At 39.7% G+C, this 16,013-nt stretch overlaps 1 protein-coding gene across 1 annotated transcript in view; it reads left to right on the plus strand.

Annotated features, from left to right (window-relative positions):
* RNF130 (ring finger protein 130) overlaps positions 1-16,013 on the plus strand; it is a 108,386-nt gene that overhangs the window by 27,317 nt on the left and 65,056 nt on the right. The window contains exon 3 of the mRNA XM_049648819.1: positions 5,632-5,826. Within this exon, the coding sequence (XP_049504776.1) occupies positions 5,632-5,826 (195 nt within the window). The remainder of the gene's footprint in view (positions 1-5,631; positions 5,827-16,013) is intronic.

Raw genomic sequence — 16,013 nt, forward strand, 5'->3', positions numbered from 1 at the left:
GGAGATGCTAATCTCACCCTGTAGGAGATACTCAGGATAAACAGCCAGCCACTGGTACAGTAGGATATATGTCCTCTCGGGATGCCATGGAAACACAAATAAAGCACCCAACTCAGCCTTAGGAGGCCGGGAGGCAGTTCCGGAGGAGGAACTTCAGCAGAATCCTGAGGTTAGGAGGTCGTCAGCAAGGAAGTGGTGGGATTGGCATTTCAGACAGAGGAAACCAGACACGCAGGCTCTGAGAGCATGAAGCGCACCAGGGTAACTGTGCTGTGCACCCTCCGTCACGTGCCCCAGCCCCGCCTGACTCTTAACCACAGCAGCAGGTTGGTGGTCATCAGGCATGGGAGGAAGCATTACCCCCACACCATAACGTGATGACCACTCTGTCCTAGATGGGGTGTTTGCATTTTCAGTAGACAAGGTCTTACTGAATCAAATGAACCAGGCTTCCTGGGGAAGAGAGATTTTATTTGTTTATTTATTTACTTACTTACTTATTCACAGAATCCTTTAAATATTTACGTACTCTGTGCCAGAATATTCTTCCTCTTTTCCTGTTTCAGACAGGGTCCTCTTTTCAGAATTATCTGAGGTTTGCATAGTATGGTCACTTCGGTTATGTATCATCTTGCTTGATTTTTGGGAGAGTTCAGAAGAAGGGCTTACGTCTTTGTTCTGTTCTTATGCCGGTCACTCCTGCACCCCTTGTTTCTGCTTAGCAGTTTTCCAGGTTTCCATTCAGGCTCCAACTCCCTCGAAACCTTTACCGTCATGTTGCTCTTTTCCTTTCCTGGATTTCTAAGCACCTTCATGCTGCTACTTTATACTACCAACCAGTATTGTTGATATTTCTGTGCCAGGCATGCCTCCCCGGTACCTTTAGAGGTTCCTGTAAATTCAAGACTAAAGTGTTTGGTTCTGTCACATTTCTCTTTGGTACTTAACTATGTTGCTGAGCATTTAAGTTATTGTTCGTTGAGGTGAGGATTCCATGATTGTTCCTGTCAATAATTATTTGGTTTTTGTGAAGGAATAAAGAAAAGTCTCATTATTGTTTCTGGATGCAACAGGAAAGATCATACAAAAAAAACCCTGAAGTTCCATTTCTCTGTAATATAACATTTTTTCAGGTTTATTGAAGTATGATTGACAAAATTGTAAGATACTGTAATACTGTATTTTATATTCTCTGTAATTTCACATTTTCATGATACCTTCCTAAAAGTTTTTCCTGACCTGATAAGTAATAAATGCAAAGAAGTCAGAGGTGAAGTCTTCTTGTAAATTTGGCAGTTTAAAAAAAAAAGAAAGAAAATGATTTTGAATTTGTGCAAATTGCTATTGATAAATTTTAATGGTGCTAATTGCATAGATATTTTATGCCATACTATGTCTTCACTTAATAAATTGCTTCAAGTATAAACAACAACTGGTATTAAATTGTGAAGTAGGGCCACTTAACCAGTTAGTCCTCAGTCCTGGGAAGATGTTCTAGAGCTGTTAACATTTTCACTGTTGAAGTTATTTTGTAATTACAAGAAGGAATAAATAGATAAAATAAGCATGCTACAGTATTAAGTGTTTATGAAAACCTCTTAACCTTCTTCTTCTGAATAATGAAAACTCCTTCCTTGAACAGGAACTTCAATATTTAATTCTTGCTTATTGTTGCATATTCTTGCTGATGTAAATGTTTTCAGAGCCTTTTATGGATGATGGTTTGGGTGAATTTAGAGAACAAGGACATTCTTTTGCTCATACAGTCTGTGTTGGACTTTGTTTGGATTGTGAAGTTGTTGGTAGAATCTCTTCTTAGTGGGGATTCCTTAAGAGAATTTTAAAGTTCTCCTTCAGTATGTTTGCTAGATTTTGCTTTGTGGTTGCACCCTTTCCTCTGTCTTTTCAGCCTTGGAAATGGTGACTGTTATTGAAATGCTGATTTTTTTTTTTTTTTTTTTTTTGAGAGGGCAGGAGAGGGGGGGAGGGAGAGGGAGAGAGAGAGAGAGAGAGGGTGAAAGAATGAATCCCAATCAGGCTCCATGCTCAGCAAAGATCCCAAGGTGGGGCTTTATACCACAACCCTGGGATCATGACCTGAGCCAAGAGTCAGATGCCCAACCACCAATTGAGCCACCTAGGTGCCCCGAAGTGCTAATCTTCTAAGCAGACAGTGATGCTGTCAGCACAAAGAGGAGAGAGAATGAGACTTGGGAACAGGAGCTGTTATGAGCCAGGGATGTGGAGCAGACATGTGCTGCTAAGCTGTTTGGATTTCACACACATTGGCACAGAAAATCCCCATGGCACCAAACTGGTGGAACACTAGGACCAGATAGGATGACGCCCATAAAACTAAAGGAATTTTTTCAGTACTTAAGAATAGAGGAATTAGTATAGCCTTTTTCACATACATAACTCTTGTGAGACTAAAATTTTATTTTATTTTTTTGTGAGATTAAAATTTTTTAACTCAATCTTTGTAAATAAGTAAAAGTTGAAGATGAGGGGCGCCTGGGTGGTTCAGTCAGTTAAGTGTCTGGCTTCGGCTCACGTCGTGATCTCGCAGTTTGTGAGTTTGAGCCCTGCGTCGGGCTCTGTGCTGACAGCTCAGAGCCTGGAGCCTGCTTCGGATTCTGTGTCTCCCTCTCTCTCTGCCCCTCCCCCGCTCATGCTCTGTCTCTCTGTCTCTCAAAAATAAATAAACATTAAAAAAAAAAAAAGTTGAGGATGAGATCATTGAACCTGGGACAGTTGCTCAGCTAGTAAGTAAGCTGATCTAGAATGTGGACCCCACATCTTGCTGATTTCACGACCATCTTGTGTCTTCCTTATTCCACTGTGAATACGTGTACAATCATAGGGAAGACGGGATAAGTCACAGAAAAGTGAATATTTTGCTGAAGACAGGAATACAGATCTTTTTAGCTATTCCTGATTCTGCACTTCCTTCCAGGGTTTGTGCAGCAGCATGTCTTGAAGCATTACAAATGAAACACTTAAAACCAGGTCTGTTATTGCTCTCTATTTGGATATAGTGTTGGAAGTTATCCCAAGACAGTGAGGTTATCATGGTTATCATAACACATAGCCTAAATGCTTGTGTTTTAAGGCCGCATCCTTATCTGGGAAACAGATACCACTGTGGGTAAACAGTCTGTTTCAGGATTTCAGAGTTTCACGATGCCTTGACTGTGCCTTTCAATAGTTAACTACTAAAATTGTGATACAGGCTCTTTTGCATCCACTTAATTTGAGAAAGGACTAAAGTTTCTGAGTACAGAAATTGTCTAAGCAGAAGGGTGGTAGTTGTCAACGATATATATCATGACATCGTGAAATCATTGATCTCTCACTGTATTAGGACATCTTTGGTAGCAAGTACACTTTCACTGCGATCCTTCACCATGATAATAAGAGACTTTCAGGAAAGATATTCTGTAAACAGGAATGATAGTTGTACCATTTCTCTGAAGTTAGTGACACCTCTACATTTTACAGCTCAGTGTAAATGTTTCATTTCTTTTGCTAAGTAGTGGGCTTCTGGGGTGTAGAAAGCAAATATTTCCCCACTGTGTCATCTTTTCACAGTTAATACTGAGTTAATACTGAGTTAATAGTTTTATTACTTATTTGCTTTTAGTGTTACCCTTTTGTCATCTCCCCGCCAGCCAGTGCAATACTGATAGTGACTGACTCCAAGAGGCCTAGGGCCTGCCATCCTCTGGCACTGCGTGTGGTGGTCTGCAAACTTTACCTTTGTGACTTCTTTCCCCTCTCTGGACCACTCTTCCCTTTCACTGTAACCTATTAGAAATGTGAGGATGGGTAGTGGGAAAAGCAGCCAGGGGTGGCTTCTTAAGATTTGCAAAGGGTGGCAGAGCCCTGATGACCAAATTGTGGAGCGCAGCCTGACACGTTCCAGTGTACTTCCAGGTATCTGAAACAAACTCTCCCCCCAAATCCACAACAATGGCCATGTAATTATAATTAATTAGTCCCAAGTAGTCTTGGTGTCTTCATGTATCTTGTTGGATGGGTGGAGGTAGTAAAGTTAATACAGTAAAACCTTGGTTTGCGAGCATGATTCGTTCTGGAAATGTGCTTGTAGTCCAAAGCACTTGCATATCAAAGCGAATTTCCCCATAAGAAATCATGGAAACTCAGATGATTTGCTCCACAACCTAAAAATACTCATATAAAAATTATTGCAGTGCTGTAATATAATGCAAAATAATAACTAAAATACAAAGTATAAAGAAAAATACATAAATTAACCTGCACTTACCTTTGAAAACCTTCGTGGCTGGTGTGAGGGAGATGAGAGAGGAGGGTTTATTATGTACGGTGACTTTCACTATCACTCACGGAATCAGTGCTATCTGTTGGCTCAATGGAATCTTTTTCTGCATGGGAGCCATTGTATATGCTTGCACGGATGCTGACTACAAGTACAGTATTAATAAACTCTTGTCATGTACTGTATTTAATCTAACTGGCAATAAGGCAGCAGAGGAAAGGGTCTATATTTGCAGGTAGCCTGACCTAGAATGAAGCAAAGCATTCCTAAGCTTGCTCTTGTATGGAAAAGCAAAGGACTGTCCATAGGTACTTTCTTTGAAGTGACAAAAAATACATTAGGGCCAGTTGTGGGCACCTTCTAACATTCTGAAAAATCACTGATATTTGCCAAACACCGTGGCCTGAGACTGAGCATCCGAGCATGGGAGACCATCACCCACAATCCCTCAGTCAGAGTAAGAGAGAGAAGAGAGAGAGAGAGAGAAGAACCAATGGCTCAGGTGTGATCATGTGATATTCAGTGTCATGTACTACTCGTTGTGCAAGACATCACCCATTTATCCAGTTAAAATTTATTAGAAATGTTTGCTCATCTTGTGGAACACTCACAGAACAACTTACAATCCAAGGCTTTACTGTATATATATCTTAGTATGGAATTGTAATTTTTACCAGTAAATGTAAGAGGAATAATGTATTCTAGTTTCTAGTTTCATATTATTTTCAAATACAAGCCAAAACTTATTTTCTAATTTCCTTAGACACTTATTAAGAAATTTGTTCAAACATGCTTGAATTTTTAACAAGACCACTTGGTAACTGAAACAAAGTTCAGTTTGGCCTCATTTACCTCAAGCAAAATCAGTCTCTGCAGCGTTGGGGTGGTGTGGGGGGAGAGGGTGTAGGGGAGGGGGTGTGGAGTGAAGAGTAGATGTGACGAAAGCAGAATTCGGGGTAGATTAGTCACCTTGGTGTTGGGATTTCTGTGTTTGCTTTTTCTTCCTCCTCTCTTCACCAGCCTACCCTGGGCATTATCAGTCTTTTTTACCTTTGTCAGTCTCTGAAGTTACACAGAATTTTTCAGGGTTTTAATTTGCACCACGGTTAACATCTCAATGGAGCATCTCTCTCCTTGTACAGATACGGATGCAGGTTCATTGTATTGTCCTTCATGGCTATATTCATAGCTCTGTTGACAGTGAGCTGCTTGAAGTGCCTTGGGTATCCAGAAGATTTGGGGGAACAGTTGAGCACTTTGATAAAGATCGATTTTATTTATCCTTACTTGAGAAAAAAATTAATGGTTTTTTTTTTTCCTTTTCTGTTTAGTTGCTGATCATCTGGGCTGTGATCCTCAAACACGGTTCTTTGTCCCTCCTAATATCAAACAGTGGATTGCCTTGCTGCAGAGGGGAAATTGCACATTTAAAGAGAAAATATCACGGGCTGCTTTCCACAATGCAGTGGCCGTGGTCATCTACAATAATAAATCCAAAGAGGAGCCTGTTACCATGACTCATCCAGGTAAACAAAACCAGGGGGGGTGTGAGTTTTGTTTTTCCTTCTAGATGTTAGTGCGTTGTGGGTAAGCATTCTACCACCGCTGAATCCACATCGTTTACAACATCATTCTATGGTTATATTCGTTTTTTTATGTTCATTTTTGGCATTATTGTTTATTGAGATGCATGTCTTTTTCCTTTAGTTGAATCCTTTTCTTAAATAATGACCACAACAGAGTCTGTAAAACTTGCACTTACTACGTAACTGGTTGTGACTAAATTCTTAGTCATTTTACATTTCTACATTCCACTTGATAACTTTGAAAAATAACATGTATTCTATTCAGAATCACTTGTCCAGGTTATGTCATGGACTCCCAAGGATTACCTCTTTGAGAAGGATGCTTTTTATCTTATCAGGATAAATGTTGAGACTGATTCAGCGATTAGCATTACTACAGTAGAAACGGTGTTTCTTCATTTCTAGTGTAACTGCTTTAATAACAGTAGTTGCAATTTATTGAGCACTTACTATACATATGCCAGACAGTGGACTATAAGCTTTGGGGGGCGAGGAGATGTTTTATAATAGACTTTATTCTTTACAGCAGTTTTGTGTTCCCAGCAAAATTGAGTGGAAAGTACAGAGATTTCCCACACAGCCCCACACGTGAAGAGCCTCCCCCACCATCGACACCCCAGCCAGAGCAGTACATTCATTACAGTCAGTGAGCCTGCATTGACTTATTATAATCACCCACAGTTCCTGGTTTACTTTGGGGGTCACTGGCTGTTCTCCATTCTGTGGGTTTGGACAGATATGACATGAATCCATCATTATGATATCATACAGAGTATTTTCACTTCCCTAAAGATCCTCTGTGCTCTCCCTATTCATCCTTCCCCCCATCCTCCTACTTCCCCACCCCTGGAAACCACTGTTTTTTGTTTTTTGGTTTTTTTGGTTTGTTTTTTTGTTTGTTTGTTTGGTTTTTTTTTTACTATTTCCATAGTTTTGCCTTTCCAGAATGTCTTATAGTTGGAATTATACAGTGCATAGCCTTTGCAGACTGGCTTCACTTAGTATTATACATTTAGGTTTCCTCCATGTCTTTTCATGGCTTGATAGTGCATTTTTTGAGTGCTAAATAACATTCCATTTTCTTTTCTTTATACTTTTTTGTTTAATGGTTTATTTCTGAGAGAGAGACAGAGACAGAGAGCGAGCAGGGGAGGAGGAGCAGAGAGAGAGGGAAACAGAATCCGAAGCAGGCTCTGGGCTCCAAGCTGTCAGCACAGAGCTGAACCCATGAACTATTGAGACCATGACCTGAGCCAAAGTCGGACGCTTAACTGACTGAGCCACCCAGGCACCCCAATAATATTGCATTTTCTAGATATACCACAGTTTATCTCTTCACCTCCTGAAGGACATCTTGGTTACCTCCAAGCTTTGGCAGTTATGAATTAAGCTGGTATAAACATTTGTGTGCAGATTTTGTGTGTGCCTAAGTTTTCACATCCTTTGGGTAGATAGTAAAGAGTGTGATTGCTGAGCTGTATAGTAGAAGCATGTTTCATTTTATAAACCACCAAACCATCTTCCCCAGTGGCTGTACCATTTTGCACTCCCACCAGCAGTAAATGAGAGCTCCTGCTGTTCCACATCGTTGCCAGCATTTGGTGTGACCAGTGCTCTGGATTTTTGTCATTCTAATAAGGTATATTAATTTGTGTTTCCCTGATGACATATGATATGGAGCTTTTTAATACATATTTTCTTAGTCCTCACCATAACTGCATGGTGCAGGTACTCTCCCATCTTACACATCAAGAGAATTGGCAACAGGAGGGAGACTGAGCATAGGTCCGCCAGTGGTCTCTGATCTCTTAAAGTTGAAACCTAGATGAAGTTTAGTTCTGTATTCATAAGTATTTTAATTTTTTTTTTATTTTTGAGAGAGAGAAAGAGAGAGAGAGAGAGAAAATGAATGAGTGGGGGAGGGGCAGAGAGAGAGGGAGACACAGAATGCGAAGCAGGCTCCAGGCTGTCAGCACAGAGCCTGACATGAGGCTCGAACTCACGGACCATGAGATCATGAGATCATGACCTGAGCCAAAGTTGGATCCTCAACCAACTGAGCCACTGAGGCGCCACTGTGTTGATAAGTATTTTAAAGGTAAATGACTTATTTAAAGAATTAACTTTTAATCATATAATCATGTAATCCTTTTTTTTTTTATTTTATTTATTTATTTATTTATTTATTTATTTATTTATTTATTTATTTTTGAGACAGAGAGACAGAGCACGAACGGGGGAGGGTCAGAGAGAGGGAGACACAGAATCTGAAACAGGCTCCAGGCTCTGAGCGGTCAGCACAGAGCCTGACGCGGGGCTCGAACTCACGGGCCGCGAGATCATGACCTGAGCCAAAGTCGGACGCTCAACCTACAGAGCCACCCAGGCGCCCCTGTAATCCATTTTAGACCATTACCTTTCAAAGGCATCCTCATCCTCACTGAGAGTCACCTTTTGTGTGTATTTTGATAGAGTAATGAGATGGATTTAAATTTCATTCTGTGATTTTTCTTCCTTTCAGGTTAAACCTTTTAGGACTGTATTTTTTGTAGTTGCAAAACTGACACATGCTCACTGCAGAAAAACTGAAATTGTAGGAAAGCATAAGTAATGAAATCGCAAGAATGAGTGATTTTCACTCTCCAGGGATCTCTGGAGACCTGTAACTTTTAATTTCTTCAGGGAAACCAAAAGGAGATTAAGGGCCAGTCTGATTCAGCTGGCCATCTGTGTGGAAACTCTGGACTAGAGACAGTGGCTTTTCTGCTCTGGGCCTCAGAGCAGGTGCCAGTTTGTTCTCCTTGGCTGTTTCAGAGTCAAGAAAAACTATTTGAAATTTTGGACCTGATCATTCCATACTGATTTCTTCTTACTGAAAACATGAAGAAAAATGGAGAGGGAGAAACTCATCTGAGCAAAATATATTTTTCTTTTCTGGTGATGTTATTTTACATATGCAAAACTGCAGAGAAGTAGCTAGAACAAGTCTTTCTCAAATATGAGATCTGAGGATTATAAGAGAGGAAATTGATACCCTTTTTTATTTTTTAAATGATTTTTGTTTTAAAAAGGAAAGAAGCCTGTATAAATTAGCACAGATTTCCATCTGTGTTCCTTGAAATGTAAGTTAATTCATATATGTTCGTAGATGACCCATGGCAGAAAAAAGGTAAATGGTAAAATAAATTTAGGAAAATGCTTGAAATGTAGTCTACTTGTAGTGGCTCCTGGTAGACATTCTGAGGCCTCTGAGGAGTGTTAGAGTTAAGAACTTGTTCTACCTAGATTAATCTGTGATTTCCCAAACTTACTTAACCATGTAATCCTTTTATTACAGCTTAGGGTATCATAGCACAGGTAGGGAAAGTTAGGGCTAGAGTTTGTGGATATATTCTTAGGAAATGGAACCTTGATGAGGCAAATGGAATAAAAGTAGATGTATGAGCAGTAAGAAATGGCTTCATGTTCTAATTAGACACCTAAAAAATCAGAGTAAGGTGGGAAAATAAATTGGTACAATACTTCAGAGAGAAATTTGAATGCATTACATGATATTGTTAAAGAATGCATGTATTGTGATACAGTAATTTCATGCCTATATACATACTCTAGAGTATTTTTCAGTACTTCAGTGTATGATAGACCACCTGGGCATTTCGTTAAAATGCAAATTCTGATTCAGCATATCTGGGGTACAGCCTGACATTCTGTATTTTTAACAAATTTCCAGGTGATGCTAATGCCTCTAGTCCACAGATCTTGCTTTGAGAAACAAGGAAGTGAAAACAGGAAACCTAGGTTTTAGTCCCAAATTTCCCACTGACTTGCTCCGTGACATAGGACAAGTTGCTTCCTGTCTGGGAAGGCCTCTTGTGACTCTAAACCTAGATTCTATGAAAGGCCATGCATCCCCAGTGTGAAGGATAACCACTGTTTATCCTTCTCAGGAGATCTCCCACTTTCTACCTCCAGCCGTGTGGGAGCCAGTGGGAGATTTCACACAGTTACACAAACATTTACAGTCCCTCTCTGTCATCCTCTTGTTACTCTGGATATGTGCATGGGACACAAACAAGAGTATTCATAGTAGCATTGTAACAGCAAAGTACTGGAAACACCCAGATGTCCATCACAGGAGAATAGAGTGATTATGGCATATTTGTATAGCAATTAACTGTCAGTGAATTAAAGCCACATGTATTTATATGAATAAATGCCCAAAACACAATAATGAGCAAAAAAGAGTAAGTTGTAGAAGAATATGTACAAATAGCATTTGAATGTTAAAAAAATGCAAGACAGCAGTTGCCATATACACATGTATATAGGTATGAAATAGCAAAAACACACATTAGATTAGCAAATACCAAATTTTGGGATCATGGTTCTTTCCGGAGAGGGAAATTTAAGTAGGATCAGGGAGAATAAATGAGGTTCAGACATATCTGTAATGTGTCACTTCTTAAGCTGAGGGTTGAGTACAGAGATATTCATTGTATTCTCTATAATTTTTTGGTTTTTGAAATCTGTCAAAATAAAATTCCTAAGAAAGAAAAGCTCTATAAAGGATCAAAAGGTAAATAGAAGGGTGGCATCTCTGGCTGTGACCAAGTGAGGAGATCAGCAAATTTTCTTAAAAGAAAGCAAGTATACAACTGAACAGAACTGACAGAAGCATCCACTTCAGTGTTCTGGAAATCAGCCAGAGGCATACAACGATCTGAGGCACGTTTATGTTTTGAAAAACTGCCAAACTTTGGGTAAGAACAATGGGAAGCTGTGGTGTTTGGCCAGGGGCTGCTTCCCACACTCCCCAGGCTATGCTGCATGGAGTTTCTGCCAGAGTGGAGCGAGTGGCAAGGTCTGATAGCTTGCTCTGCAGGGACGGAAAGGTGGGTGATACGCATGCCTGACCTGTTGTCCTTGGAAGTGACTTTGTGGGGACAGGGAGATAGAGAAAGGCCAGTGTCTGTCTCTCCCAGCCCAAGGTTGTAGCCAGCTGTGTTCTTGCCTGAGACCATACGCTCCGTGGTGACCACTGAGCTGGAGCTGTTTACACTCCTGGATGACCCTGAGACTATGATGTGCACACACATAGGAGACTCAAAAGGGACCTATAGAAGTAACCCAAGCAGGATTGGAAGTGGCCAGAACTTTGAACTTTCTCTCCTGACAACCAGATCCATTAGCAGATGACAGAAGCCTGACTAATTTGAGATGTTTGAGTACCACCTGTGTCCAGGAACTGGCTGACAGCTAGTTTCTATGAGAAACAGCAGTCCTTAGGAAGCTAGTCTAGAGAAGAAGGAAGAAAAGAATATTGAAAAAATATGAAACTGAGCAGAGACATCAGTGGCTGTGCACCAGAGAGGAAGTATATTTCACAGGTGTGGCCCAGTAACATTACTAAACAAAACGAGCAAACAAGACAACAACAGCAACCTTAAAGGCAAAAAAAGATCAGAAGTCAGAGTTGCAACAGTATATTGTCTGAAATGTCTTGTTTCATAATGTTAGCATAAAGATGACAGGCTGTGCAAAGAAGCATGAAACTGCAGTTCATTCTCAGAAAGAGTCTGCAGAACCTGCCTCTGTGTTCCCAGGTGTGAACTTAGCAGAGGCAGACCTCAAAGGGATTAATGTTAAGTATGCTCAAAGAAGTAAAGGGAAACATGATAACAGTAAATGGCACCAATGAGCCAATGCATAGAGACTCTCAATAAAGGATGTAAAACTTACCAAAAAGAGCCACGTAGAAATCATGGAATTGAAGAGTATGATTTTGGAAATGAAAAACATCACTCGAGGACTTGAGCAGCAGATTCAAAATAGCAGAAGAAAGAATCCGTGAGCTTGAAGATAGAGCAATAGAGATTATCCACTCTGAAGAACAAGTTTTAAAAAATTTTTTGAAGAAAATGAACAGAAGCTCAAAGGCCTGTGGGACCCTCTCCCAGAGGAGAGGAGAGAAAGTGACAGGAAAAAATATTTCAAGAATTAATAACTGAAAACTTTCCAAATACGATGTTTTGTAGAAATTGTTAAGAGAGTCCTCAAATTCAGAGTCCTTAAGGTAGCCCAGGTAATTTTGAAGAACAACAACGATGTTGAAAGGCTTCATGCTACTTGATTTAAAAACTTCAGTAATCATAGGGCATTGCGGCATTGGCGTAAAGGATAGGCATTTAGACCGATGGATCTGAATTGAAAGTCTAGAAGTAAAATCCTTCTTTTATACTCCTTTGCTTTTCAGCAAAGGTGCCATGACATTTTGGTGGGGAAGAGATAGTCTTTTCAGCAGGTGGTGCCAGAACAGTTGTTTGCCAGATGCAAAAGACAAAAAGGAACTAAGACCTTTACCTTATACTGTATAAAAGTTACCTCACAATAGATATTAGACAAAATGTAAGAAGTAAAACTATATACACTTGTACAAGAAATCATAGGAGAAAGTCTTTGTGATTTGGGACAGAAAGTTCTTACTCAAAAAGCACTATCCATAAAAGACAAAAACAGTGTTAGTCATCAGAAGTAAAATACCTTGTTATTCAGAAGACACCATGAAGAAAATGAAAAGACAAGCCGCAAACTGGGAGAAAAGATTTCTGACTCATAGATCTGATAAATGATTGGTATATGAAGAACTCATAAATTGATAACAAGACAACCTAATTTTACAACAGGCAAAGGATTTAATGATTAACCATTTCGTTATTCATTAGAAAACAATCAAAACAACAAACAACAATGAGATGTTATTTCATACCTCTAGAATGACTATAATAAAAAAAGTCAGATATTACCACGTTTTATTGAGGATGTGGGTAAACTGAAACCCTCATGTATTGTTGGTAAGAATGTGAAATAGTACAATCAGTTTGGAAGGGTTTTTTTTTTTTTTTAAGTTAAGCATAAATTTACCATATGACTCTGCAGTCCTGCTCTTAGGAATCTACCCAAGAGAAAAGAAAACAATGAAATATCCACACAAAAACTTGTACGTGAATACTCATTGCGTTATTTACAATAGCTAAAATAGTGGAAACAATGCGAATGTTCATCAGCTGGTGAGTAGAGAAGCAAAACATGGCATATGCATAGAACAGAATACAGTTCAGCAATTAAATGGAATTAACTACAGATACCTGCAACAACAATAAGTCTCAAAAGCATTATGCCACATGAAATGCATGTATTCTGCATATAGCGTGATTTCATTTACATGAAATGTCTAGAAAAGTCACAAAGAGACAGAAGCTGCACAGGTCAGTGGATGTGTGTGGGTTGGGGGCTGGGTGTGAAGATTAACCATTTGGGCATGAGGGAACTTTTGGGGATAATAGAAATATTCTAGAACTAAGTTGTGGTGGTGGTTGCACACCCCCATAAATTTATTAAAACCATCGAATTTACACTTTACAAAAAGTGGATGTGATGGCATGTAAGTTATACTTCATTCAGCTGTTGTTCAAAAGTTCAGGGGTGCTTGGCTGGCTCAGTCAGCGGAGCGTGTGACTCTTGATCTCAGGGTCATGAGTTTGAGCCCCACATTGGGTGTAGACATTTAAAAAAAAAAAAGTGTAATGCAGGCTAAAGTTCAGAAGCAACACAAAGGTTCTTAAACTGGAAGTTTTCTTTGAGTTGTATGCCGTTACGTATTCTTACTTTGAGAAACTTACAGCAAGTATTCATGAGGTGATCTCTTGTGACTTTGGTTCTCATTTTAAGTATTTAGGGTAGGACATTAAAGAGCATATAAGGATAGAATGATATTAAAATGCAAGCAATTAAAATGTGAAAATAAAGACAGTCACTTTGCTTGAGTAGAGACATGCTAAGTGCCTGTGTGTTTGAGACAAAAAGATTAACTCTCAAGTCATGACCTAAACACAGAGGTTAGTTATATATTTTTAGAGTTAGGAAGTCTTTATTGCAACCGAACTGCTCTAGATTGGTGTAGTTTATTTAATCTGAAAAGTTACATAGATTATTTAAATGAAAGCATGTTTGTATTTAAAAGCAGTGGAAGTAAATCCATTCATTGAAAAGATTTCTGAAAAACAATTTTAATTTTTACTTAAAAAAAATGTTAATTTTTGAGAAAGAGAAAGCACATGCTTGAGCCAAGGGAGGGGCAGGGGGAGAGGGAGGCGGGGAGACAGGATCCAAAGTGGGCTCTAAATTGGCAGCACAAAGGCCAATTTGGGGCTTGAACTCAGGAACCGTGAGATCATGACCTGAGGGGATCAGACGCTTGACTAAGCCACCCAGGCGCTCCTAATTTTGACTTTCAATTAGAGAAAAATTAAAATGCCATTTTGTGCAAACAAGCTCATTATGGGGTGTGAAAGGGTTTGGGATGTTTCTCCATAAGAGTTTTTGCCCTTTCTTCTTTGAGCCCCTAGGCTTTTGTTCTGTCTTCTGTTTTCCAAACAGAATTCACTCTTGGTTTCAGTCTCTTCTCCAGTGGTGGTGCATTTGTTAACATATTCATCACCTCATAAAAACACTGTGGGGTATTTTGTCTTACAGATCTCTGTTTCTATAGGAATCCCACTCTTTTATTTATCTTTCAGAATCATATTTAAGGGTGTGTCACTGACCTGTAATTTGCCATGGCATTCTCCTCATCTTTTTAGTTACAAAAACAAAATACTATAAAATAATGAAAAGAGTTTGGCATTGATGGTCACAAGATTGGAATTGGTGTCCTAGACCCACTGACGACTGGCTTTGGGGCTCTAGATAAACCATTGGCTTCGTTTGTAAAACAGTGAGAGCACCTGCCTAATCACCTAACAGGATGATTGTGAATTTATTGCGATAACGAATTTGTTAAATTGTGCCGTTTTTGTTATTCTTTATTCTTGTGCCTATAGAGTGAGCACTATCTCTTTTGTAATTATGAAATCAATATGTTTCTCTAAGACTAGTACTTATTTTTTTTAATTTCTGAGTATACTTTCTTCATTCTTCTGGTCTTAGTATAAAATAATTAATCAACAAGTATTAAATTACATTTGTTCTGTGCCAAGCATTCTGTGATGGACACTGTAGGGATCTACAGAAGAAGTATATGCAAGTACATGCTCTTAAGGAACATTTACTCCAACAGAGAGACAAACATGCAGGAAATAATTGGGACCCACTGAGTGCTGACTTAACAGGATAAGACCTAGTGATACCAAGGAAGACTTACTGACTCTGATGGCTGGAAGGAACTTATCAGAGGACTTCACAGTGGAGGCTTTCATTGTGCTGGGCCCTAAATGGTGGTCAGGATTTGACCAAAGACAGTCTGTAGGGTAATCATATGAGTCAGAAACCTGCCTGGAGGGGCAGGAGTCTGAGGATGAATGGTAGAAAATGAGGCTGTGGGCCCACTGACAGCAAGCAGAGGGATTGGGGTTCTATATGCTAATTCATCAGCATAGTTTTTTGAGCTCCTGTCAGTTCTCCTGATGTAAACAGGACCCACATGATACCTGCTTTCATGGAGTTAAAATCAAGCAGAGATGATAAACACTGAATTAGAAATCATAATTATGGGGGTGCCTGGGTGGCTAAGTTGGTTAAACGTCTGACTTTGGATTTCGGCTCAGGTTGTGATCTCATGGTTCGTGGGTTTGAGCCCCACGTCGGGCTCTTTGGTGACAGTGCAGAGCCTGCTTGGGTCTCCTTCCTTTCTTGTCTGCCCTTGCCCTGTTCGTGTGCGTGCGCTCTCTCTTCTCTCTTTCTCTCTCAAAATAAATACACATTAAAAAAAAATTATAATGATGAAAAGTCTTTATGAAGGAGACTTAAATCCACAGAATCAGAGAGGGCCACCCTGAGGAAATGACATTTGGATAGGAAATCACAAGTTGAGGAGAGTCTTCTAGGCAGAAGAATCCTCAGGGGTGAAGGCTCTGAGGTGGGAAAAACACAAAGTTTAGGTACTGGAGAGTGAGGGGAGTTTGGCTGAAGGGGTGGACAGGGTAATAGTGAATTGGGCTAAAAGGCCTCATCCTCAAAGCAGACATGTGCCCAAGGTAAGGACCAGTTATTAGTGATGGCAGGGATTTGGAAAGACAAGGGAAGTGTAGTTCTCAGCCGGCAAGCCTGATGTCACCTAACTCGAGTGCCTC

Source organism: Panthera uncia (genome assembly GCF_023721935.1).
Source record: "Panthera uncia isolate 11264 chromosome A1 unlocalized genomic scaffold, Puncia_PCG_1.0 HiC_scaffold_17, whole genome shotgun sequence".
NCBI classification, from domain to species: domain Eukaryota; kingdom Metazoa; phylum Chordata; class Mammalia; order Carnivora; family Felidae; genus Panthera; species Panthera uncia.